The 26,484-nt window shown below is 49.6% G+C and overlaps 1 protein-coding gene across 1 annotated transcript in view; it reads left to right on the top strand.

Moving 5' to 3' along the window:
- The first annotated feature begins 8,160 nt into the window (after nt 1–8,160).
- TMEFF2 (transmembrane protein with EGF like and two follistatin like domains 2) overlaps nt 8,161–26,484 on the top strand; it is a 358,980-nt gene continuing 340,656 nt past the window's right edge. Inside the window, exons 1-2 of the mRNA XM_060257062.1 lie at nt 8,161–8,356; nt 10,927–11,036. Coding sequence (XP_060113045.1) covers nt 8,161–8,356; nt 10,927–11,036 — 306 coding nt within the window. The remainder of the gene's footprint in view (nt 8,357–10,926; nt 11,037–26,484) is intronic.

Below are 26,484 nucleotides of genomic sequence, written 5' to 3'. Positions count from 1 at the left end.
TTTTGTCATTAATAATGAGAACATAAGAGAAGCCATGTTGGATCAGGCCAATGGCCCATCCAGTCCAACACTCTGTCACACAGTGGCCAAAATATCCAGGTGCTATCAGGAGGTCCGTCAGTGGAGCCAGGACACTAGAAGCCCTCCTACAGTTGCCCCCTCCCAGCACCAAGAATACAGAGCATCACTTTCCCAGACAGAGTGTTCCAACAATTCGTTGCAGCTAATAGCCACTGATGGCCTCTGCTCCATATGTTGATCCAATCCCCTCTTGAAGCTGTCTATATTTGTAGCCGCCGCCACCTCCTGTGGCAGTGAATTCCACATGTTAATCACCCTTTGGGTGAAGAAGAACTTCCTTTTATCTGTTCTAACCCAACTGCTCAGCAATTTCATTGAATGTCCATGAGTTCTTGTATTGTGAAAAAGGGAGAGAAGTACTTCTTTCTCTACCTTCTCTATCCCATGCATAACCTTGTAAACCTCTATCATATCACCCCTCAGTCGACATTTCTCTAAGCTAAGGAGCCCCAACTGTTTTAACCTTTCTTCATAGGGAAAGTGTTCCAACCCTTTAATCAATCAAGTTGCCATTTTAATGACAAATCTAGTTTTTTACACACGTCTGCTGGTTTTTGAACCACAACACCAAACTGGCTACATTGCAAAGAAAACCTTGTGTCGACTACATTACTAGCTTGTAGCCTGAGATCTTCCAATGCTGATTTATGACACATCAAATGGCGTATCATAATTTGGAGGGCAAAACTCTAGGCTTCTGTCGGTGAGGAAGAACTGGGACTACACCTGGCAGACATCCGTAGCTACTAAACAAGAGCTTTTTCCTGAAATTATGTCTTCTTAATTACACGTGTTTGAGAGACAGAACTGCCAGCAGGAAAGGGCTTGATCATATAACACTTTTTGAATTATAAGATGTGTGGTTTCTGTAGACCTCTACGATAACATTCAGATGATTGGTTCAGTTCGGCATATGCTATCACCAATCACAGCACTTTGAGCAGCAAGGAAGCCTGAGCTGAAAACCTGGACAGGGGAAAAGGGTTCAGAAGCAGCTTCCACCAAGGAAAACTATTATGGCATATTTGCGGCATATCTGCAGGGCTTTTTTTGAACAGGAACACACAGGAATGCAGTTCCAGCTGGCTCAGTGACAGGGGTGTGTGGCCTACTATGCAAATGAGTTCCTGTTGGGCTTTTCCCACCAAAAAGCCCTGCATGAAACAAGGCTGGCGTCAGGGGTGTGGCCTACTATGCAAATGAGTTCCTGCTCAGTTTTTTTCATCAAAGAGCCCTGCGTGAAACAAGGGTGATGTCAGGGGGTGTGGCCTAGTATGCAAATGAGTTCATGCCCAGCCTTTTTTCCACAAAAAGCCCTGCGTGGAACAAGAGTGGTGTCAGGGGTGTGGCCTAATATGCAATGAGTTCCTGCCCAGCTTTCCCCACCAAGAGCCCTGCGTGAAACAAGGGTGATGTCAGGGGGTGTGGCCTAATATGCAAATGAGTTCCTGCTGGGCTTTTTCTACCAAAAAGCCCTGCATATTTGTATGGTTTTTATCTTCAGGAAATAGTTGTGCTGTACCCTAATCTCCAGTTTGAACCTCAACACTAGGGATGTTTGTTGTCACCCGAATTATGAAAACAGACCCAACACACTTTAACTTAAAATATATAGCTGTAGAGCATCTTTGGTGATTTTTGAATGATGTCTCTCTGCTCATTTGTGTCTGCTTTCTGATTCTCCATTTGCACGTTTTTTTCCTTAATGATATCTTTGCTTGAACAGTTACCAAAAGAACGGTTTTGTTGCATACAAAAACCTAGTTCTCCGAATTAGGAACAGGCTTTTAAAAGTGGCCTCCCCCCCCCTCCCCTAAGATTCAGACCCACTGATGCTCTTCCAGAGGCAGAGTGGGAAAATAAACAGGCGTCCTGGGGCACCGGGAAGTCTTTAAAATGTTTATTTTCGCTATAAGCAGATTGTCACTATGTTGACTTTCCATACAGGAGGTGTTTTTAATAACTGGGTTAAGGGGCCAGGAAATGCAGAATGGACTAGATTAGCAATAGACACGAACTAGCTAATGAACTGAAGTTTCGGCTGGTTCACGGTTCACAAACCGAAGGACTGCCATGAACTTTCATGAATTTTTATGCAGTTTGTGGCAGTTCATAAAGAGCGGAAAGCCGGGGTTCAATTAAATTTAGCATGAACCATGAACCGAACAGCAAAAATGTGATTTGTGCCATCCCTCTATAAACATGGAGTTTCGGGCTGGGCTGTCATCAATATATCAATCACAGGGGTATCGGGACCATGGAGACCACGGTATCAGGACCATGGTTTTGAGACCCGACCGAAGTGCTCGCTGAGTCATATGCAGGGAAAGGCAGTCCCTATGCAGGACCCCGGCCATATAGGGCTTTGGACAATACATGGACAGTAGCTGCGATGAGTAAACTGACATGGCTTTCCTTTTGTACTTTTCTATTATTACACTTCTTGGTGATATACAGTGTTTAATGTTGTTTCATTTGGGAAGTGAGCGATATTCAATTATATTTCCATTGAATTTCTAATACACAGAGAGGGGGGTTGTGTAATTTTACATCAATATATCAATGACACCCAGCTATTCTGTTGATGGGGGGGGGCAACTGGCCATCGCTTCCATGAATCTAGACGACAGGGCTTTTTTTCCTTTTTTTTGATAGCAGGAACTCCTTTGCACATCAGGCCACACCCCTCTTAACGTAGCCAATCCTTCAAGAGCTTACAGGGCTCTTGTTACAGGGCCTACTGTAAGCTCCAGGAGGACTGGCTACATCAGGGGTGTGTGGCCTAATATGCAAAGGAGTTCCTGCTATAGAAAAGAACCTGGATAGACAGAGGGAGGGAGGGAGGGAGGGAGGGAGGGAGGGAAGGAAGGAAGGAAGGAAGGAAGGAAGGAAGGAAGGAAGGAAGGAAGGAAGGAAGGAAGGAAGGAAGGAAGGAAGGAAGGAAGGAAGGAAGGAAGGAAGGAAGGAAGGAAGGAAGGAAGGAAGGAAGGAAGGAAGGAAGGAGAGCAGACAATCTGTAACTTCCCAGGGCTAGTTCCATAGAAAGAAGCCCGCACTCCTCCTTCCACCACCATCTTGCCAACATTCTGTCCACAATGCCAGACCTGTATGTTATGTCTGGACATTAACAATTCCATCCTAAGCAGAGTTACACCTTCCTAAGACTTCAGATGCAAAAGACTAGATATCACCTGAGTTGCCTTGTATCTCTACCTCTTGAGCCCAACTGGGCCTTCTTGGCAATACCCCACATATCTTCTGACCCGGATGTAAGATCTGATGAATCTTCATCCTCCTTTGTATCTGATGAAGTGAGCCTTGACTCACAAAAGCCAATGCCTTGGAAATTTTAGTTAGGTTTTTTTTTTAAGGCACGACTTGGCTAACATGTTGTGCTCCACGATTGTATTTCTAAGAACAATTTCCTGGGAGCATGCCTCCTTGAATAAAAGGGTCTTTACATCTGAGTAGACCTACTTCAACTTTCCTCTGGACTTTGGAGGGAGGGGGGGAGGTGTTTAACATTGTCCTCCTGCCCTCAGCATGATTTATTCAGGGGTGTCAAACATGCAGTTCAGGGGCTGAATCAGGCCCCCACAGGGCTCCTGTCAGGCCCTCAAGCAACTGGCTGTCTTCTGCTTCCTTCTTCCTCTCTCTTGCTTCCGTCTGCTCAACTTGCTCAATCACACAAAAGCTGCAGAACAAAACCTCTGTTTTCTCCATTGGCTGAGGCTCCTTCCTTGGGGGGGGAAGGGAGTGAAGGGCTCTCTCAATTGCACAGCAGAGCTACTGAGCCAAGCCTATTGGCTGAGGCTCCCCCACACACCCAGTCCCTGGAGAAGGACGGAAAGAGCCAGAGCTTCCTTTGCCCAATTCCTTGGATCCTACGGGAGAGATACAAAGAAAGCACCTTTAAGACCAATGAGTGCTAACATTGTAAGCATGTTAATTTTAAATATATATATATTTGTGTTTGTCTGTGTTCGTTATAAAATTTATATCTCTGCTATCTAATCTTAAATAGGAACACACATGGCCCGGCCCGACATGGCTCAGCCCAACCCAACATGGCCCGGCCCAACAAGGTGTCTGTTATGTCATACCTGGCCCTCATAACAAATGAGTTTGACACCCCGATTTACTGATTACATTTTACATCTGCTTTTCTTCCATCGTGAGATCTCAGACAGGATATGTAGCATTTCCCGGGAGGTTCCCCTGCTCCAGCCGCTCACCAGCCCCACACCAAGACGCTTGCGTCCTGGGCAAAACCGTCTGGAGGAAAATCGCTTTCTCCTTGAGCCATTTACTCTTAGAGTGTTCTCACAATCAATAACTCTGGTGTGTGTGTTTTTTAAAAAAAACCCAACCGCTGTGCATTTTTAAAACACTCTTGACTCATAATCCTGTGAATCCCCCACCCCACCCCCTCCCCAATGCCTCCCCCCCCCCTTGCCTTCCCCTGACAGCTCCTAAGTTCAGGGATACATTTAGGAGCCGTTTATTTATTTAACTGCTTCTTCCATAATGCAATAGCCAGTGACTGAGGTTCTTCTGCCACACGGTGGTGCTTTGTGTGTGTGCTTCTCGGGAGCTATGGCGTACAGAACTATGCACAAGCCAAAGCAAAAGGAGGAAACGCCGACCGATTATGCCGAGAGTGACACTTTTTGCACTGTTCAATAATTTAGAATATACATATATATTCACTTGCTAACTCTTCGCAGCTATTCACTCCTCGGAAGTTCGTCCTTTACAGCCAGGACACTACTTCTTCTTCTCCTCCTCCTTCTCTTCTTCTTCATCCTCTCCTCCTCCTTTTCTTCTTCATCTTCTTTTTCTTCTTCCTCTCCTCCTCCTCCTTCTTCTGCTCCTCCTCCTTCTTCTTCCTCTTCTTCTCCTCCTCCTCTTCTTTTTTTCTTCTCCTTCTCCTCCTCCTCCTTTTCTTCTTCATCTTCTTTTTCTTCCCCTCCTCCTCTTCTTCTTCCTCTTCTCCTCCTCCTTCTCCTCCTCCAGCTCTTCCTCCTTCTTCCTCTCCTCCTCCTCCTCCTTCCTTCTCCTCTTCTTCTTCCTCTCCTCCTCCTCATCTTCTTCTTCTTCTTAAAACTGCAAGTTCATGTGATTATTATGCATGCGCTGAGAAATCCATTTCACAGCCTCTAAAGGTTACCAGGAGGTCCAGTACCATCTCTCTCCCACTGTCTTAAGCGCAAGAACTGAATTCCCCTGTGCTTCCACTTCCCTCATGAGCAGTTGTTGCAGAGAAACACTTTGGTTCTGTTGAGTAACGCAGGGTTTTCTTTCTCCTATCCTCCGGGAGCCAGCCGGCCTGTGGATCGCAAGCCTCTCCATCCTTCTCCACGCTAAGAAGACATCTCTGCCCTTCCTTCGGTCCAAGTGGGCCGTCAACAGCACCAACAGCTGTAGGCGAGAGATCTCCTCTTTTGGCTTTCTCGCATCCCGGGATATTGGATGACAGGCTCTTGTCTTTAATGGGTTTTTCTCTGCTTCCTTAACGGCTTTAAGCCACTGTGTCTAGCAAAGGATTCTCTGATGCTGTCTGCTGGGCAAATTGATCGCTGTGTGTCTTTTCTTTCCTCTCTCTCTTCCCACCCCCCCCCCCTTTCTTTTTAAATGCAAGTCTTTGTGGAGGCTGCAGCCCTGTGAGATGAAGATGCTACAAGCCCAGGAGGAGGAAAGCTGTGATTTTAATTGCTGCAGTCATGTGTGTGTCTGTGTGTGTGTGCTGCATGTGCATGTGGCAATTCTTACCTGGCTTCAACCCATGGTGCTTTCTTGCATGAAGATTTTTTTTTTTGGAGGGGGGAAGGGTTAAACGCTGTGGGGGGGAGGATGGAGGGGGGTATCTTCTCTTCCAGACTTTCTCCAGTTTTCCTCCTGGGGGGGGGGGAAGAGTCATTTTCTTGGAAAGAGGAGTGGGAGAAAGAGGGTCCCGATCCAAGAACGACCCCTGGGCCCTAGAGAAACAACCTCAACACCAAGGAATCCCCGAGGGGAGGGGCTCCACTCAGATTTTTTTTCGAAGGAGGTGAAACAAGACGGGGTGGGGGGGGCACGACGGGGATTCGAGCTTCCATCTGTCTTCTGCAAAAGCCAAATTCTTCTTCTGCTGGGGTGGGGGGGTGTTGCGGTGCGGGGCATGGACCCCCTCTTCAGGACCGATTCTGGCTTCCACTGGAACCGTCCGCCTTCCCGCTACCACCCCCGCCCCACCACGTTTAAAGTTAGGGGACGTGGAACTTTGAAAATCCCCCCCCCCCCCGACGGGAGGCGAGCCGGCCTAAGCGTGCGCGGGATCGCATGGGGGCGAATCCCCCCACCGCCTGGCCACCCTGTCTGCGGGGCCCTCGACGGGACCCCCCACCCTTGCAAAGGAGCCCCCCACACAACTGGGGGGTGTTTGGAAACCGGCCCTCCTAACAGCCCGGGAGGGGGGAGGGGAGGAAGTATTTGTTAGTGTCCTCCCTTGCGCAGGGGGTCGGACTAGATGACCTTGGAGGATCCCTTCCAAGTCTGCGGTTCTGGGAGGGAGCACACGTGCAGTCCTCTCAATCCATCCCTCCCTACACACACAGCGCACACACACAGCTACACGTTTCTATCCAGCACATGCGTGGTGCCCTCCCCGCCCAACTTTTTCCCACGCCCAGGCTGGGGACTCTGGAGGGGGGGGGGGGAGCGTGCAGTGTGTGTCTGTGTGTGGGGGGGTACAGCGTGGACGTCTGAAATGTAGAGTTCTCCTGCGGGTCTTGGGAGAAGGCGAAATGCCACTGGGCTGGACGCAGCTGCCTCGAATCCAGCCTCAGCCCCTGGTTTTTTTGTGGTTGGGGGAACCAGGTCACCGGGCTGCGGGGAGGGGACAATATTTCCCCGGGCAAGATGCAGCTCCCCCTGCCCCCCCCCCCCCGTCTACGCCCCCTCTCCATGCCCCCAGCTTCTTTTCCTACCTGGGGAGGGGGGACCGTGGGAACGTCTGGCTGCAGAGTTCTCCCCCCCCCCCCCCGCTCCCAGGTCTAGGAGAGTCGGGGAATATATTACTTGGCCGGAGGGGGCAGTTTCCCATGCCCCCTTCCTTTGCCTACTCCGGAGTGGGCAACCGTGTGGACGCCTGGCTGCAGGTCAGGGGAGGTGAGGCGGGGGGGGGGGGGGGAGAGAGAAATATCCCCTGGCGGGGGGAAGAGGGGAAATGTTCCTGCCAGGGGGCACCTTTCCATGCCCCCTTCCTTGCCCCCCCCCCCTAATTTTCCCACCGGGGTGGGGCACCCGTGTAGACGACGTCTGGCTGCAGAGTTCTCCTCCAGGTCGCGGGGAGGGGGGCGGGGGAAGGAGAGATATTCCCTGGAGGGGAGGGGGGAGAGGGGAAAATGTTCCCTGGCGGGGACACCTTTCCATGCCGCCCCCTAATTTTCCCACCGGGGTGGGGCACGCGTGTGGACGACGTCTAGCTGCAGAGTTCTCCTCCAGGTCACGGGCTGGGGGGTGGGGAGGGAGGGGAACCATCCCCTGGCAGGAATATATCCCATGCCCCCCCCCTCTCTCTCCTCCCTCCCTCCCCGCGGAGGTGGGGCCGCCCGGCCCCGCGGAGCCGAGCCCGCCGCCCGCCCGAGCATCCCTGTGGTCCAGCCTCCTCTCCATCCCTCCCTTGCCCGCTGCCTGCATCCCGCTCGCCCAATCAGCGGCGCCGCTGCCCGCGTGACGCGCCCGAGCTGGCGGAGAGGGGGGAACCCGCCGCTTTCCCCGCGCCAGAGGGATGCAGCGGGCGGCAGAGCGGCAGGAGGAGCGGTGGCGGCGGTGGAGGAGGCGGCTGGCCGGCCCAGCAGCACCAGCACCAGCACCAGCGAAGACGCCTTGACTCCTCGCCTGGTCCCCTGCATGGCTTCTTCGTCCTCCTCCTCCTGCCCTGCCTCTTCTCCCTCCACCGCCCAGCTGCATCCCCCATGCCCGGAGCGGGCTGCCTGGTCTTGAACCGCCGCCGCCGCCGCCGGCTGCTGGCGCCCCCGGGATGCTAAGGAGCCCCGCCCGAGAGGAGCCGCCGCCGCGCAGGGGACTTCCGAAGTCATGGGCTGGGGGGCGGAAGGTGGCGCCCCGGCTCGGCACTGCCACGGAGGCGCGGGCTGGACTTGGGGCGACTGCTTCGTGGGCTGGCTGCTGCTGCCCGCAGCCCTGCTCTTCCTGCTCGCCCGGCCACTGAGGCTCGCCGCCTTCCCTACCTCCTTAAGCGACTGCCAAACGCCCACCGGCTGGAATTGCTCCGGTAAGCTGGGCTGGAGACGGGAAGAGCTAGGGCGGTTTGGAGAGATGGGGGGGGGGGGGGCGAAGGGGCCAGGGAGCTCCGTCCCCGGCTAGGTGGAGAAGGAGGGGGGGGGGTCTTTGCAGAGCTCCACCCTGAAACAAGCCTCCCCCCCCCCAAAAAAAACCCCATCTGGCTGGAGATGTCAGGTCGCCGCTGCTGATTCCTGGACCCCCAAGGGCAGACCAGTCCCTTTTGATCTTGCGCCTCTGTTTCGCCACCCCCCCCCCCCCAACCCTGAATCACTCAGGCTGGAGATGGTCTCCCTATAGCTGTCTGCTGGAGTCGGTTTTGGGGAACTGGTCAGGTAAACTAGCTATTGGGTGGATCTTCTTCGTCTTTTTCTTTTTAAAATAAGAACTAAAAGTTACAGCCTCCTTGGGAAAGGGCAGCTGGGATGGGGGAGAACTGGAGGGTGGGGGGGAGGGAGGGAGAGAGAGAGAGCCGGCAATAAATCAAGTTGTGACCCTCAGAGGAGAAGCGCTGGTGTCTTGCAGCCCCTCCAGCCGGGCTTAGCTCGCATCGCCTTTCCAAGAACCGGCCAGTCGGAGAACCTGAAAAGCAGATTCTTTTCCCCACCCTTCGATGCATTCCCATTTTGGAGTGAGTGTGTGTGTGCGGGGTGGGGGGGGGGAGGAGATTCCATTGGGCGCCCACCCCTCTTTCCTCTCTCTCACAACTTCGACATAGATCTCTGTGTTGCCCTTTCTGGAAGGAACATCCAGTGGAAGGGGGGTATTGGACCCAGGGCAGGCCCCGGATTGCCTGGCACCCTAGGCGAGACTAACATCTGGTGCCCCCCTCCCCCCAGCACTGGTAATATCACCAAGTCACATGGGGGGTGCCCAATTTGGTGCCCCTAGAAGGCCAGCGCCCTACGCAATAGCCTAGCTTGCTTACTGGCAAGGCCAGCCCTGATTGGACCCCCCCCCCCCCCAAACCCCAAGAGGCAGAATCCAGAATCTCTAACAGGCTCCTTTCCCTGAGCTATCCTGGAGGACTTTCAGATCCTTTTTTAAAAAAAAATTTTTTTTATCCTGTTCCATTTCAGCTCTGCCTCGGAGTGGCGTTCAGCCAGGCGCAGCTCCGGTGAAGAAAAAAACAAAACACTAATCAAATCAGGAAGCGACTTTATTGCCCCTCTCTGCCAGTAGTATTTTTTTTTTTTTTTGGTAGGGATCTGCCTCCGTCCTCAATAGGTTAATTGTAATCCCCTCCGGAGCGCGCACCGCTTCCCACACGAGCCCGGTTTGCAGAGCTTTAAGAGCCTCTCTCTCAGCGACCTCCACAGTTCATATATATTTTCTAAAAGGAGCATTCTCTGTATCCAGATGCACTCAGACACCGTTCCCAAATGCCAGAGCGAGGTTTAATGCAGCCTGCCGTTCCCTAATAATAATGTGGAACCTTGTACTTTAAAAAAAAAAAAAACACCCCCCCAAAAACACCTTACATTTCCTCTCTGGGGAGTATCTATTGGCTATAGATCTGAGTCGCAGACTTCTCCCTGCTCATTGATTTTTCTTCTGATTTGGAAGTCAAATCTTGAAGGCACAAGCCACAGGGAACCCCAGCGGTTCCACATGAGAACAACTGCTGCAGAGAGAAAGAGAGAGAAAACACACGCTCTTTGGGAGCTGAGGCTGTAGTAGCTCTTTGGTGTGCAAAAGTGCTCCTGGAATGACTCAGGGTGTGGAGCAGGGGAGCGTGCATGCTGCGCTTCGGTGCAGTGTGTGTTCCTTGCATGCACCAGCGAAAAGTCACCTCTGCTCTTGGTGTGTTCTTAGGGTTTCCAGCCGCCCCCCCCCCCCCTTGGTAAACACACTGTATAGCGAATGTATGGCTAAGAACACTAACAAAAATCAATAGGGATTCATTCAACCTTAATGGATCCGGAACCTAAATATGGTTATTTTGCTGAACCGTCGCACTACACACCCTCCGAGGAGGAGGGCAGCCAGCCGAGGTCTGAAATTCGAGCTGGCATTCGTGAGCTGAATCTTCAGCCAGCTCCGTTAGCGTGTCGTAGAAAAAAAAAAACTGGAGGAAAAGAACCGGGGCTGTTTCAGCAGCTCTCTGTAGAGCCTGGCACCCCTCCTATTAACCTGGAGGTGATCCATCTTCATTGGAATCAGACAACCTATCAAAAAAAGCTCACCGCCTGTTTATCTTTATTATTAAGGGGGGGTGGGGGGCTTTGTTACAGTGCTGGCCAGGCTGGAGAAATGCTCATTGGAGACGGTCTGATTGGGGAGGGCAGAAAGGTGTGTGGAATTTTACAGCCCCACTGTTTCGGTTCTGAGGAAAGGGGAGCTACTTTAATAGAAGAGGGCTAGGAGAGGCAGGGGAAATGACAAGGATCGCAAAACTCCAGGGCCAAAGTGAAAACGACAAGACAGTGTGTCTCGAGCGCATTATGCTTGGTCGACAAGGTGGTGCTCGTTGTGTACATTAAAAAGCAATCAACCTGTATCGTTTCCTTTGCCAGACTGAACCTGACAGCAATTTTTTTTTCTTCCCCTTCCACATTTGAGGTTACGATGACAGAGAAAATGATCTCTTTCTCTGTGACACCAATACGTGTAAATTTGACGGGGAGTGCTTAAGGATTGGAGACACGGTGACTTGCGTCTGTCAGTTCAAGGTAAGAAGATGGATCTCTCCTTTCCTCTAATTCACTAATGAGAATACAAATCAGGGAATCTCCCTTTGCAACCCCCATCGCTTGGCAATTCTATTTCTCTGCACGCAGAGAAGTCGGAGCGAAAACCTGGCAACCAGTCTAAAAGAGCTAGCAGGACAAGCCAATGGGTGTCAAGAGAAGAGAAGATTCTCTGGGAGAATGAGGATGTTATTCTAAAATTGCTTTTGTGGAGCTTCAAGATGTGTAGGTGTGGTTTAATTGCTGGGTCCCTTTTGAAACTAGGATTTATTTATTTTTTCTTGCCTTTTTGAAATCTACCCATCTTACAGATGTTACATTCAGGAGACCACTGGTCATAAGTCGATGTGGAAGTGAAATTCCGTATATCGTTTCTCTTCACCATCTGTGCGCTAGGACAGGGCATCGTTGTTTACGAAACTATGTTGCTTCATCAAAGGGGGGAGAGATTTCCCACCCGGCTAAATAAGAGCCCCCAGTCCAAGAACCGAGAAAAGTTGAAATACTTACTAGAACTGGTTTGAGTTCCATCGTCTACGTCCAATGGAAATGAATGGCGAAACTCCCATTAAGTTTTAAGGAGATTGGATAGTCTGGAAGAGGATCGTGCCAAAATATTCTGGGCTCTTTGAATTATGGATGAAGCTGTACGTAATTGGTCCTTGGGAGGAAGTTCCCTCCCCCTTCTGATTCTAGTTGTATGTACTTCTGCTACCGAATATGAAGCAGGTACTCTTGAAGGCAATGCATTTCTAGCTCAGTAAGATGATAAGTAGACGTTTACCTAGGATGTTTATAACGTTAATGCAGGGTATATAGTATCTCAGCTACTTCTAAACGCACAAAGCAGGGGTGTATTTTCTTGTAGCATGGAATGGAGCTGTATTTATGCATTTAAAATCACATTTGTGCCTATTTTGAAGTACTTTGAGTCTGTGTACCGGAGTGGCCTGCCTTTTAAGGTAGCTTCTTGAAAGCCTTAAGGAGTCTCTTTTATGATTTCTCACATCTCTAGTTATATAAAAAACGTCACAAAAAATCCACTGTTCAGAGTCATGAGAACAACATACTGCGAGATGCGTTATTAGGTTTGGGCAGAAATAAGTCTGTGCAATGTTTCATAACCGGCACCTACCCAGTTTTGAGATTCACTTTTAGGATTGTCATTCTTTGCGCGAACAGAATTCAACGTATACGTTGTACATTATTCAGGTATCCCTAAAGCTGTATCAGATTGCATTAAGGGCAAAAATGTTGTCGAAAGGAGAAAAGGAATAACCGGAGACTGTATATAAGATCCCACGGTGCTTTGAAGATGTTGTTGTGGTTCTCTAGGGATTGATTTAATGCTCTGTCCTCGTACCGTTGCCTGGTGGGTAAAGACAGCAATTCCAAGGGGCTCTGGCACTGAAATTAAAGTTGACATCGAGAACTCGCCATCTCTTCTGCCTGGTTCCAGTTTGGCTTTGCACTTAGTCTAAAGTTAGCGGACACAGGGAGGGATTCGTTGTGACGTTCCTAATGGCCAAGGAGAGAAGAGAAGCTGTGTTGTTGCTTGTTGGCTTTATTTGAATGGACGACCCTATCTTCTCCCTCGCGGGGAGCAGGAAATCCAAGACATACATGCCGAAAGAACTCGGGGATCAGCTGTAAATTATTCTGAATTGATTTTGGTGTAAGAGAGCACTTTGGGGACAGCTGCGAAGAAACCAAACACCGCTGTTTCATCAGAGGGGGGCAGATATTAGTGACGTCTGCTTAATTTCTAAAAAGAGAATAATTCCTGAAAGCTGGTCCATCTGCCACAGAAACCCTCTTCCTGTTTCCTGAGTGTCTAGAGCAGGGGTGTCGAACATGCGGCCCGGGGGCCGAATCAGGCCCCTGGAGGGCTCCTATCAGGCCCCCAAGCAACTGGCTGTCATCTGCTTCCTTCTCCCCCTCTCTTGCTTCCTTCTGCATCACAACTTGCTTTGCCAGGCTTGCTCAATCACACAGGAGCTACAGAGTAAAGCCTTAATTTTCTCCATTGGCTGAGGCTCCTCCCTTGGGAAGGAAAGGGGGCAAGGGTAGCTTGCTTCAAAGGAAGCTCTTGCTTTTTCCTTCCTTCCCCAGGGGATCGGGAGGGGCCTCACCTAATAGACGGAAGAGAGAGGCTTGGCTCAGTAACTCTACTGTGCTATTGAGAACCTGGATTGCACATGAGAGATACAAAGAAAGCACCTTTAAGACCAACGAGTGTTTTAATCATGTTTTATTTTAAGTTTTTTTAAAGAAAAATCTCTGTTTTTGTCTGTGTCCTTTATAAAGTTTATATCTCCACTACCTGGCTTTACTTTTTATGATGCACGTGGCCTGGCCCGACAAGGTCTCATTTATGTCAGATCCGGCCCTCATAAGAAATGAGTTTGACACCCCTGGTCTAGATACAGACCGTGGCTACTCTTTGATAAGGCACAGGCATGTTGTAGGGTAACTGCTGAGCAGTGTGGGGTATCGGTCATGAGTTCCAATGAATGCATACAAAGCTGACATACTGAACTGGACCTTGGTCCATCCAAGTCAGTATTGTCTACTCAGACTGGCAGCTGTTCTCCAGGGTCTCAGGTCGAGGTCTTTCCCATCACCTACTGCCTGGTCCTTTTAACTGAAGATGGTGAGGATTGAACCTGGGACCTTCTGCATGCCAAGCATGTGTTCTGCCCCTCTGCAAACACATGAAGCTGCTTTATACTGAATGGGACCCTTGGTCGATCAATTTCAGTATTGTCTACTCAGACTGGCAGCTGCTTTCTGGGGACTCAAGCTGAGGTCTTTCCCATCGCCTACTGCTTGGTCCTTTGGACTGGAGATGCCAGGGATTGAACCTGGAACCTTCTGCATTCCAAGCAGACCATTGGGTCCATCAAAGTCAGTATTGTCTACTCAGACTAACAGCTGCTCTCCAGGGTCTCAGGCGGAGGTCTTTCCCATCACCACCTGCCAGATGTTTTTACTGGAGATGCTAGGGATTGAACCTGGGGCCTTCTGCATGCCAAGCAGATGCTCTGCCTCTGAGCCATGGGCCATTCCCAGCACATTACTCTACCTTATACTGAATTAGGCCCTTGGTCCATCAAAGACAGTATTGTCCATTCAGACCAGCAGCAGCTCTCCAGGGCCTCAGGCTGAGATCTTTCACCTCACCAACTTCCAGATTTCTTGAGTGGAGATACCAGAGATTGAACCTGGGATCTTCTGCATGCCAATCAGATACTCTACCACTGAGCCACGGCCCCTCCCCATTCAGCCTCAAAGTTCACTGGGATACCTTGGGGCAGTTTCCTCTCTCTTTGCCTCACTTCCTTGATCGGATGGTTTTGAAAATAACATGAGGGGGGGGGGAGAACATGGGACCACCTTGAGGGACCTTGTACAAAGGCCAAGTAAAAAAATTATGCAGAAAATCATAGAATCATAGAGTTGGAAGGAACTTCCAGGGTCATCTAGTCCAACCCAGAGAAGAGTCCTGAGGGTAAACCCCAGTGGTGAATCTTGGTATTATAGATTCATGAAGTTGGAAGAGACCTCCAGGGTCATCTAGTCCAACCCATTTCATGATGCAGCAAATCTACTCCCCCACACAACCTGTGACCCCTGTTCCATATCTAGAAGATCATGATAAACTCAGCTTTTTCTGAACCCATCTTGGAAAATAATATTAGATAAATGCCTGTTGGGAGTCAGTTTGGTATAGTGGTTAAGTGTGCAGACTCTTATCTGGGAGAACCGGGTTTGACTCCCCACTCCTCCACACGCACCTGCTGTGGGAACCTTGAGTCAGCCACAAGTTCTCTCAGAGCTGTTTCTCTCAAGAGCAGTTTCTGTCAGAGCTCTCTCAGCCCCAGCTACCCCACAGAGTGTCTGTTGTGAAGAGGGGAAGGAGATTTGTAAACTGCTCTGAGACTTCTCTGGTTAGCAAAGGGCAAGGTATAAATCCAATCTTCTTTTTATTCTCATGTGAGCATAGACAGAATTCTGTATATTTCAGAGAATCTTGTTTGTGTTGATAGGGTTACATAAGAGAGGCCATGTTGCATCAGGCCAAATGCCCATCCAGTCCAACACTCTGTGCCACACAGTGGGCAAAAAAACCAGGCACCATCAGGAAGTCCATCAGTGGGGCAAGGTTGCCCCCCCCCCACCAAACTCCAGGTTGGGACCTGGATGTCTCCCAGAATTACAACTGATCAGTTCCTCAATGTTACTGCCCTCGGTGGAATACGTAGCTAGCAGCCTTATTAGTATAGGGGGAAAGGCTTGCTCTGTGCCTTCAAGATAGGCCATTATGGGGGATATAGTTCAGTTAGTCCCTAGGTCTGGCGCTTGCAGATGGACTTCCCCATTCATTCAGATATGCTCCCTTTTCTGAGGGTTAGTAGTGCAAGAATGGTATCTTCTTTCTTTGCTCAGAAGTTCTCCACCGGGTCTTTTCCACCCATCCACCGACCCACATGCCACACCTGCCTGCTCTGCCCTTTCCCCTGTGTGATCCCCCATTGCCTTGGCTCACAGGCCTCTGCACCACTCACAGTGCATTCACTGGGGCTTCCTGCACCGTGTGGACAGCGAAGAATACTGGTGGCATGGCCTTCGCAAGTGAGGGGATGGGGGAAGGGTGCATAAATGGGGATCAGGAAAAGTAGATGGCGGGGGGGGGGGCCAACCTATAGAGTGACCAACTTCCACGCAGCACCTGGATATTACCCACTATTACAACTGATCTCCGGATGACCAAGATCAGCTCCCCTGGTGAAAATGGCTGCTTTGGAGGCTGGAATCTATGGCAGGGGTGGCCAACAGTAGCTCTCCAGATGTTTTTTGCCTACAACTCCCATCAGCCCCAGCCATTGGCCATGTTGGCTAGGGCTGATTTATTTATTTATTTATTTATTTATTACTTTGCATTTATATCCCGCCCTCTCCGCAAGCTGACTCAGGGCGGCTTACAGTATCATAAAAACAATCATTCCATAAAACATATAAAACCATAATACATTTATCAGTTTAAAACTATTACGCTATCTCGATCCAGTCTGGCGGTATTGGGTTCAGACTATGACCACCAGCTTCTGTAGGATGTCCGGTGGCAGCTCATTTTCAGTCAACCAGAAATGCCTGTCTAAACAGTTCGGTCTTACAGGCCCTGCGGAACGCCGACAGATCCCGCAGGGCCCTTATAGCTTCTGGGAGGGTGTTCCAGAGTTCTGGTGCTGCCACCGAGAAGGCCCTAGATCTTGTTGCGCATAGTCTGGCTTCTTTTGGGCCAGGGGCAGACAGCAGATTTTTTGTCCCTGATCGCAGTGCTCTCTGGGGGATATATGGGGAAAGGCGGTCCCGTAGATAGGCAGGTCCCTGACCATAAAGGGTTTTAAAGGTTAATACCAACACCTTGAAGCGAACTCGGAACACAACAGGCAACCAGTGCAGCTCTCTCAGCACTGGCTGGATGTGCCCCCGTCGTGGTAGCCCCATTAACAGCCGTGCCGCAGCGTTCTGCACTAGTTGTAGTCTCCGGGTTAGCGTCAGGGGTAGCCCCATGTAGAGAGCATTACAGTGATCTATTCTTGAGGTGACCGTAGCATGGATTACTGTCGCTAGGTCGCTGCGGTCCAGGTAAGGGGCCAGCTGCCGTGCTTGCCGAAGATGGAAAAAGGCAGATCTAACAGTGGCTGCCACCTGAGCCTCCATTGTAAGGGAGGACTCAAGGAGCACGCCTAAGCTCTTGACCTTGGGGACCGGTATTAGTGGCACCCCGTCAAGGGCCGGCAGCTGGATCTCTCTCCCCGGACCGCCCCGATCCAGGTAGAGAACCTCCGTCTTCGTCGGATTCAATTTCAGCTGACTCAGTCTGAGCCAAGAGGCCACGGCTTGTAATGCCAGGTCTAGATTTTCCAGGGTACAGTCAGACTGGCCACCCATCATTAGGTAGAGCTGGGTGTCATCCGCATATTGATGGCAACCCAGTCCATACCTCCTGGGAGTTGTAGGCAAAAACATCTGGAGAACTACCATTGGCCACCCCTGATCTATGGCATTGCATCCTCTAAGGTTCCTCCCCTCCCCAACCCCCCTCTCCCCAGGCTCCCTCCCTCAAATCTCCAGGTGTTTCTCATCTCAGAGCTAGCAAGCCTAGAGTCAGCAGCAGTGGGACCTGCCAGAGGCCCCAGGATCCAGTGGGCACCACTACAAAATGGCTGCTGCTAGGGACCTGTGTTCCAATGTTCAGAGACAGGATGCTGAACTAAACGGACTGCTGGTATGATCCAGCAGGGCTCTTCTGATGTTCTATGGCCTCTATGCCCAGAGGAACTGGTTGGCCACTGTGTGAGACGGGAGGCTGGACTAGATGGACCACTGGTCTGTTCCAGCAGGGCTCTTCTTATGTTCTTAGGCCTCTCTGCCTGTTGTTGGCCCACAAGAGGAACTGGTTGGCCACTGCGTGAGACAGGATGCTGGACTAGATGGGCCACTCATCTGATCCAGTAGGGCTCTTCTCATGTTCTTAGGAAGGCCTCGGCCTCTCTGCCCTGTTGTTGGCCCACAAGAGGAACCGGTTGGCCACTATGTGAGACAGGATGCTGGACTAGATGGGCCACTTGTCTGATCCATTATGGTTCTTCTTTTGTTCTTAGGAAGGGCTCAGCCTCTATGTCCTATTGTTGGCTCACAAGAGGAACTGGTTGTCCACTGTGTAAGACAGGATGCTGGACTGGATGAACCATTTGTCTGAGCCAGCAAAGCTCTTCTGATGTTATTATGTTTTGCCTATGCTGGCCAGAAAGCACTTTAAGTTGCACTCATGTCTTCTGCAGGCCTGCCTAAAAAAACCCCTCCCTAGTAACAAACTTGTCCTCCACAGGATCAGGACACCATACCATAAAGAGGCTCGCTTTGTGCCACTTTTCATCGCTTGCCTTCCTTTCATCAAGGGTAATTAAATTCTAGAAACTTGTTTCATTGGATAAATGGCAGAGCTGATGTTCTCTTGCAATGGCGGATGAAATCAGATGCCTGCAGAAGAGAACAAGTATTTGTCTTCAGAGCCTCGTTATATAGTCCCACAGTACTCGTAATCAGCCCTTGGCCTCCATGCCGGTTGTTGGTAGGGTTCCCAAGTCCAACCCCAGAAATATCTGGGGACTTTGGGGGTGGAGCCAGGAGACTTTGGGGGTGGAGCCAGGAGATACTGGGTGGAGCTAGGGGGGAGGGAGGAACGGCGTCGGGGAGCGTGGCGAGCCGCCCCGTCACGGAGCGGACAAGGCCGCTGCGCCGCTGCCGCCTCTTCTCCGCTCGCTGTGGCTGCTCCTCCGAGATGGGCTCAGGCTGAGCCCATCTCGGAGGAGCAGCCACGGCGAGCGAAGAAGAGATGGCAGTGGCGCGGCGGCCTTGCCCACTCCGCTCCGCCTCTGGGGTGAAATCAGAGGGGGGGGTTGAGGCGGGCCGGGGGCGTGGCGAGCCGCGAGTCCAGGTCCTAGAAGGGCCCGGATTCGCGGCTCACCATGCTCCTGGCCTGCCTCGCCCTCCCCTGCGCTGCTGCCGCCTCTTGGCTGCTCCTCCGAGATGGGCTCAGCCTGGGCTCATCTCGGAGGAGCAGCTGCGGTGGGCAGGGAGGGGGCAGCAGTGGCGCAGCGGCCTTGCTCGCTCCGGGATGCAGCGGCTCACCATGCTCCCCGGCGCCGTTTCCCCCCCTTCCCCCCCTTCCGTTTTTTTGGGGGAGCGGGGGAAGAGGGTGGAAATCCTGGGGTCCCCCGCCAGGGCGGGAGGGTTGGGAAGCCTAGTTGTTAGCCATCCGGGGGAACTGGTTGGCCACTGCGTGAGACAGGAGGCTGGACTAGATGGACCACTGGTCTGTTCCAGCAGGGCTCTTCTGATGTTCTTGGCCTCTATGCCCTGTTGATGACTGCCCAGAGGAACTGGTTGGCCACTATGTGAGACAGGATGCTGGACTGGATGGATAAATGGCAGAGCTGATGTTCTCTTGCAATGGCGGATGAAATCAGATGCCTGCAGCAGAGAACAAGTAGTTGTCTTCAGAGCCCCGTTATACAGTCCCACAGTACTCGTAATTAGTAGCTGAGTATTGGCAAAACCGACAATATTTAGCGGGATGCTTGGTCAGGCCTGGCTCCAAGGAAAGCTCTGCAGTGGTACCAACCGCAGGACAAGCAGGGGTCATGTCATAGAAAAAGAGGTGCCAGAGCTCATTAGCACAACACATTTTGTTTGTGTTTTTGTTAAATAAAAGTCAACTGTATTTATTCATAAAGCATCATAGTGATGAAAAGAGAAAAGAATGCAATACAACTCAAAAAGGGCAAGCATACAAATATAATAACCATGAGTGAAAAAAAGAGAGGAATATTGATACAAGTATCAATGTATTAGCCTGTGGTTACCAACCATTAACCGATTGAAGGCACCGTAAGAATAAATATATGCCTTAAAAAATAAGAGACCTTCATCTCAGCAGTGGGAGATCCAGAGCCAAAAACAAAAAAGAAAGAAATTAAAAAAATATAGCCAAGAATGATATGTATTGTTAGATGAAAGAAGATTATATTTGGGCATAAAATCCAAAACTGGAGCCCATGTAAGCACAACTCATTTGCATATGCCACACACCCCTGACATCACCAGAAGGTGTACTAAATTATATCTGATCAGCATCTACCTTTAAAATGCTTCTTGAACTAGAATTGACTTTCTCCTATGTGGCTCTAGAGACATGAGGAAGATTTCCATTTGCCTGCTTTATATGTTTTGGTTATTTCCCCTTTTTTTGTGGGGGGAAATATTAGAAAGTTTGCCCAATCTTCGAGTTCAGCAAAATTCTCTCAGGGAGTTTGAACAATGGAGCCCAGAGGCAAGTATTGGGGTGGGGGTGGGAAAGAAAGAAGGGAAGAAAGAAAGAAAGAAAGAAAGAAAGAAAGAAAGAAAGAAAGAAAGAAAGAAAGAAAGAAAGAAAGAAAGAAAGAAAGAAAGAAAGAAAGAAAGAAAGAAAGAAAGAAAGAAAGAAAGAAAGAAAGAAAGGAAGGAAAGAAAGGAAAGAAAGAAAGAAAGAGCACAATGAATTTCGAGGTTCTGAAGTTCCACTCCTGTGAGCTCCAGCCCAAAATGAGGCCTCATGACAACTGCCCTGTTTTTTGCAAGAATCCAAGAGGTTTATTGACCATGGATGGCCTGTGGGCTCCATTCATGTTTCCAGATGACACGTAAAGCAAACCTGACTATAGCTTGGTCTCCCGCACTCCAGTTACACAAAACACAAAGGCTTATTCAGCCTTCACGACGTAATGACCACTCATTCAACAACTTGTGCAACATCACCCATTGTGGTAGAGTTATTTTGCCGTACTAAGTGCTTCCAGGTGTGTCCACGTGGCAATTGAGTTGACTTTGGGATGCCCAAACTCCCAAGGCACAGAGCTTTCTGTAGATGTGCACAACTGGTTTGTTAAACATTTTCACATGCTTCAGGAGAGATGATTCATCCCCTTACCTATCGGGGATGGAATATTTCCCACAGGTTGACAACCTTATGCTTCTCCTGTGTCAGGGGTGGCCAGACTTGCTTAATGTAAGAGCCATATAGATAAATGTCAGATGTTTGAGAGCCCCAAGACAGGAAGAAGAAGATATTGGATTTATATCCCACCCTCCACTCCGAAGAGTCTCAGAGTGGCTCACAATCTCCTTTCCCTTCCTCCCCCACAACAGACACCCTGTGAGGTGGGTGGGGCTGAGAGGGCTCTCCCAGAAGCTGCCCTTTCAAGGACAACCTCTGCCAGAGCTATGGCTGACCCAAGGCCATGCTAGCAGGTGCAAGTGGAGGAGTGGGGAATCAAACCCGGTTCTCCCAGATAAGAGTCCATACACTTAACCACTACTCCAAACTGGCACTACACCAAACTGACTCTCCAGGAAGGGAGGGAGGAAGGAAGCAGGAAGGCAGGGGGGGGAGGAAGGAAGGAGGCAGGAAGGAAAGAAGGAAGGGGGGGAGGAATGGAGGGAGGGAGAAAGGAAAGAAGGAAGGAAGGAAGGAAGGAAGGAAGGAAGGAAGGAAGGAAGGAAGGAAGGAAGGAAGGAAGGAAGGAAGGAAGGAAGGAAGGAAGGAAGGAAGGAAGGAAAGGAGGGAGGGAGGAAAGAAGGAAGAAAGACAGGGAGGAAGGAAGGAAGGAAGGAAGGAAGGAAGGAAGGAAGGAAGGAAGGAAGGAAGGGAGGACAGAAGGGAAGGAGGGAGGACAGAAGGGAGGGAGGAAGGACAGAAGGAAGGAAGGAGGCAGGCAGGAAGGAAAATACAGAGGGGGGGGGGGAGAAAGCAAATTTAACTTCAAATTCATTCTCCAAGCTGCTGGCTGGCTTGGTTTGGAGGAGTGATTTATAAAGGGAACAACCTTCTCCAAGCTGGATGATAGGGCAGTGGGGGCTTTGAGAGTCACACAATTTGTGTGGAAGAGCCACATGTGGCTCCAGAGCTACCGTTTTGCCACCCCTGGTTAAGAGTGTGTGACTAAGATATGGGAAAGCCAGACACACTTAACCACTACACCAAACTGGCTCTCAGGAGAAGAAGAAGAATTGCCCAATGATTCAGCAGTTCTTTCTGAAATGAACTTTAAAAGACTGGGAAGACTCACTGGCTCAGAGGTCAGAACAGAGAGCTATAAAACTAAACAAAACTGAACAAACTCCTCACTCTGGTTAGAAGGGGGGGGGGGGAGAAAAGGAGAACTCTTGGCAAAAACATGCCTCCCATCTGTCACACGGATAAAGAAAAAGGCATCTAAGGCAAAAGTAAACTAAACTACCAAGGGAGGAAGCTGCTCAGAAAAGGAAGATAAATTAAAAAAAGACAGCCACACAGAAAGAAAGAAATGTAGCCTCCAGAAATGGAGGACAGGTTTCTAGAGCCTCATGCTTTCTCCAAGCTGGTACCACAACCTCACAGACTTTGCCCTTGGGGGAGAGCTGCTATTGAAACTTCTCCTCACTTTGCATTTAGTGGTTGTTTGTATTCAGGGCTTTTTTGGTAGCACAAACTCCTTTGCATATTAGGCTACACCCACTTGATGTAGCCAATCTTCCAAGACCTTACAGGGCTCCTCTTACAGGGCGTACTGTAAGCTCTCATAGGATTGGCTATATCAGGGGGAGGGGGGTGGCCCAATATGCAAAGGAGTTCCTGCTTTAAAAAAATGTTTGTATCCATCCAGGGGTGGAATTCTAGCAGGAGCTCCTTTGCATATTAGGCCACACACCCCTGTTGTAGCCAGTCCTCCAAGAGCTTACAAAAAGAGCCTTGTAAGCTCTTGGAAGGTTGGCTACATCAGGGGTGTGTGGCCTAACATGCGAAGGAGCTCCCGCTAGAATTCCACCCCTGTATCCATCTATAAGAGTGAAATGCCCCCACCTGGATAGGCTAGGCTAGCCTAATATTGTCAGGGTCAGCCCTGGATTAGACGGGAAACCTCCAAGGAATACCAGCGTTGTGAAGGAGCAGAAGGCAAACCACCTCTGAATGTCTCTGGCCTTGAAAACCTTAAGCACTTTCTGCCACCAATCTGCCCTGATCCGGATAGCCCAGGCTAGCCCAGTCTCATCAGATCTCAGATGCTAAGCCAGAGATCCAGCTTGGTGTAGTGGTTAAGTGTGCAGATTCTTATCTGGGAGAACCGGGTTCGATTCCCGACTCCTCCACTTGCAGCTGCTGGAATGGCCTTGGGTCAGCCATAGCTCTCACAGGAGTTGTCCTTGAAAGAGCCAGTCTGGTGTAGTGGTTAAGTGCGTGGACTCTTATCTGAGAGAACTGGGTTTGATTCCCCACTCCTCCACTTACACCTGCTGGAATGGCCTTGGGTCAGCCATAGCTATCACAGTAGTTGTCCTTGAAAGCGCAGCTTCTTGGAGAGCTCTCTCAGTTCTCACAGGGGGTCTGTTGTGCGGGGAGAAGATAAAGGAGATTGTAAACCTCTCCGAGATTGATTCAGAGAGATGGGCGGGGCATAAATCTGCAGTCTTCTCCTTCCTTCCTTCCTTCCTTCCTTCCTTCCTTCCTTCCTTCCTTCCTTCCTTCCTTCCTTCCTTCCTTCCTTCCTTCCTCGTCTATCCAGGGCTTTTTTTATAGCAGGAACTTAGAATCATAGAGTTGCAAGGGACCTCTAGGGTCATCTAGTCCAATCCCCTGCACAATGCAGGAAACCTACAAACACCTCCCTCTAAATTCACAGGATATTCACCGCTGACAGATGGCCATCTAGCCTCTGTTTAAAAACCTCCAAGGAAGGAGAGCCCACCACCTCCTGAAAAAGCCTGTTCCACTGAGGAATTGCTCTAACGGTCAGGAAGTTCTTCCTAATGTTGATTTAAATGTTTTGATTTAATTTCAACCCATTGGTTCTGGTCCTACTTTCCAGGGCCACAGAAAACACCATCTGCTAGATGACAGCCCTTCAAGTACTTGAAGATGGTGATCCTATCACCTCTCAGCCGCCTCCTCTCCAGGCTAAACATCCCCAGCTCCTTCAACCTTTCCTCATATGACTTGGTCTCCAGACCCCTCACCATCTTTGTTGCCCTTCTCTGGACCCGTTCCAGCTTGTCTATGTCCTTCTTAAAATGTGGTGCCCAAAACTGAACACAGTACTCCAGATGAGGTCTTACCAGAACAGAGTAAAGCGATACCATCACATCATGTCATCTGGACACTATACTTCTGTTGATACAGCCCAAAATAGCATTTGCCTTTTTAGCCACCGCATCACACTGTTGACTCATGTTCAGCATATGATCCACTAAGACCTCTAGATCCTTTTCGCACATACTGCTGCTAAGACAAGTCTCCCCCATTCTATAACCATGCATTGGATTTTTCCTACCTAAATGCAGAACTTTACATTTATCCCTGTTAAAATTCATTTTATTGGTTTTAGCCCAGTTTTCCAGCTTGTCGAAGTCATCCTGTATCCTGTTTCTGTCTTCTTCTGTGTTTGCAACCCCTCCCAATTTAGTATCATCTGCAAATTTAATAAGCATTCCCTCTATTCTGTCATCCAAATCATTGATAAAGATGTTGAACAAAACAGGTCCCAGGACAGATCCCTGAGGCACTCCACTTGTCACTCCTCTCCAAGAGGATGAGGAACCATTCATAAGCACTCTTTGGGTGCGATCTGTCTACCAGTTACAGATCCACCTAACGGTAACAGGATCCAAACCACATTTTACCAACTTGTCAACAATGAAAAGCCTTATTGAAATCAAGATAAATGATGTCTACAGCATTCCCCCGATTCAGCAAGGTAGTCACTTTCTCAAAAAAAAGAGATCAGACTTTGTTCTTGAGAAAACCATGCTGGCTCTTAGTAATCACATCCATTCTTTCTAAATGTTCCAGGATCAACTGTTTGATGATTTGTTCTAAAATTTTCCAGGTATAGACGTCAAGCTGACGGGTCAGTAATTACCCGGATCCTCTTTTTTCCCCTTCTTGAAAATGGGGACAACATTCGCCCGCCTTCAATTTTCCGGCACATCTCCTGTTCTCCAAGAATTTTCAAAAATAATAGCCAGTGGCTCAAAAATTACATCTGCAAGCTCTTTTAGAACCCTTGGATACAATTCATCTGGCCCCGAGGACTTAGTTTCATTTAAAGAAACTAGGTGTTTATGTACTACCTCTATGCTAATCCTAGGTTGGAACATCATACCCTCCTTATATGTTCTGTTTTTGCCATGTTGAGCACCGTTCCCCTCAGAAGAGAAGACTGAGGAAAAGTAGAATTGAGCAGTTCCGCCCTCTCTTCATTACCTGTAACAATTTCACTTTCTTGCCCTCACAATGGGCCTACCATGTCCTTACTCTTTTTCTTACTCTGAACATAAGAAAAGAACCCTTTTTTGTTGTTTTTAGCATCTTTGGCCAGCCTAAGCTCATACTGAGCTTTAGCTTTCCTAACTTTTTCTCTACAAGCACTGGTGATTTGTTTATATTCATCTTTGGTTATAAGGTCCTCCTTCCAATTCCTAAAGGAGTCTTTTTTATTTCTCAAGTCTTTAGAGAGCTGTTTATGGAGCCACATCGGCTTCTTTAGGCTTTTTCCATTTTTTCTTCTCACTGGAATCGTCTGTGATTGCGCTTTCAGTATTTCGCTTTTAAGAAACTCCCACCCCTCCTGAACCCCCTTCCTCCTAAGTATTTCTGACCATGGGATTTTACCCAGCATAGTTCTAAGTTTATTGAAGTTTGCCGTTCTGAAGTCCAGCCTATAAGTCTGACTATGTATTGCTTTTCCCTTCCCTAAGGCTGTAAATTCCAAAATCACATGGTCACTACTGCCCAGCGTGCCCACTATTTCCACTTCTTCAATCAATTCTTCCTTGTTGGTGAGAATCAATCCAAGATAGCAGATCCCCTTGTTTCCTTCTTCACTTTCTGGGAAAGGAAGTTGTCAGATGGGGCACCTTATTTGCATATTAGGCCACACACTCCTGATGTAGCCAATCCTTCTGGAGCCTAGAGTAGGCCTTTTAAGAGCCAGGAGCAAGGGTATGACAAATATAATTGAGCTCCAAAGGGAGTTCTGGCCATCACATTGAAAGGGACGGTGCTTCTTTTAAGTGCCTTCCTTCCATAGGAAATAAAGAAGGATGGGGCACCTTTTTGGGGGCTCAAAGAATTGGACCCCCTGGTCCAATCCTTTTGAAATTTGGAGGGTATTTGGGGGAGAGGCACTGGATGCTACGCTGAGAATGTGGTCCCTCTACCTCAAAAAACACCCCCCTCCAGAGCCCCAGATACCCACTGATCGATTCTCCACTATTTTATATGGGGATAAGTCTCCATAGGGAATAATAGAGTTCCCAGAAGACATTTCCCTCCCTTCTCCCCGCTTTCTGAAGCAGGGGGAGGGTCTCCAAACCAGGGGATCCCCTTCCCCCACCTGGGGATTGGCAACCCTACCAGCTGGCAGGTCTTTTTTTTTAAAGCAGGAACTCTTTTGCATATTAGACCACACACCCCTGATGTAGCCAATCCTCCAAGAGCTTACAGAGCTTTTCCTACAGGGCCTACTGTAAGTTCCAGGAGGATCGGCTACATCAGGGGTGTGTGGCCTAATATGCAAAGGAGCTCCTGCCAGAATTCCACCCCTGCTCTCTCTTTTTAGAAAACCACAGTCCCAGCCCCTCCCTCTGCAACCATGATCTGTAGCAACTCCATAACATCATCATCAGGGAGGCCGGGTGGACCTGTGTGCGGGCCGTCTGCCGGATTTGCAATTCATGCGCTTGTTCTCCAGCGCTGTCACCGCCGGTCCTTTGGCACAGCCCGACTCATCCTTTGACCTCCGCAGACATCCAGCACAATGGGCCCCCTAACCTCCTTTCTCCTCAG

This window comes from Heteronotia binoei, chromosome 16, assembly GCF_032191835.1.
Source record: "Heteronotia binoei isolate CCM8104 ecotype False Entrance Well chromosome 16, APGP_CSIRO_Hbin_v1, whole genome shotgun sequence".
Taxonomy (NCBI): domain Eukaryota; kingdom Metazoa; phylum Chordata; class Lepidosauria; order Squamata; family Gekkonidae; genus Heteronotia; species Heteronotia binoei.
The sequence above is the reverse complement of the archived record's forward strand: the minus strand, read 5'-3'. Positions and strand labels throughout refer to the sequence as shown.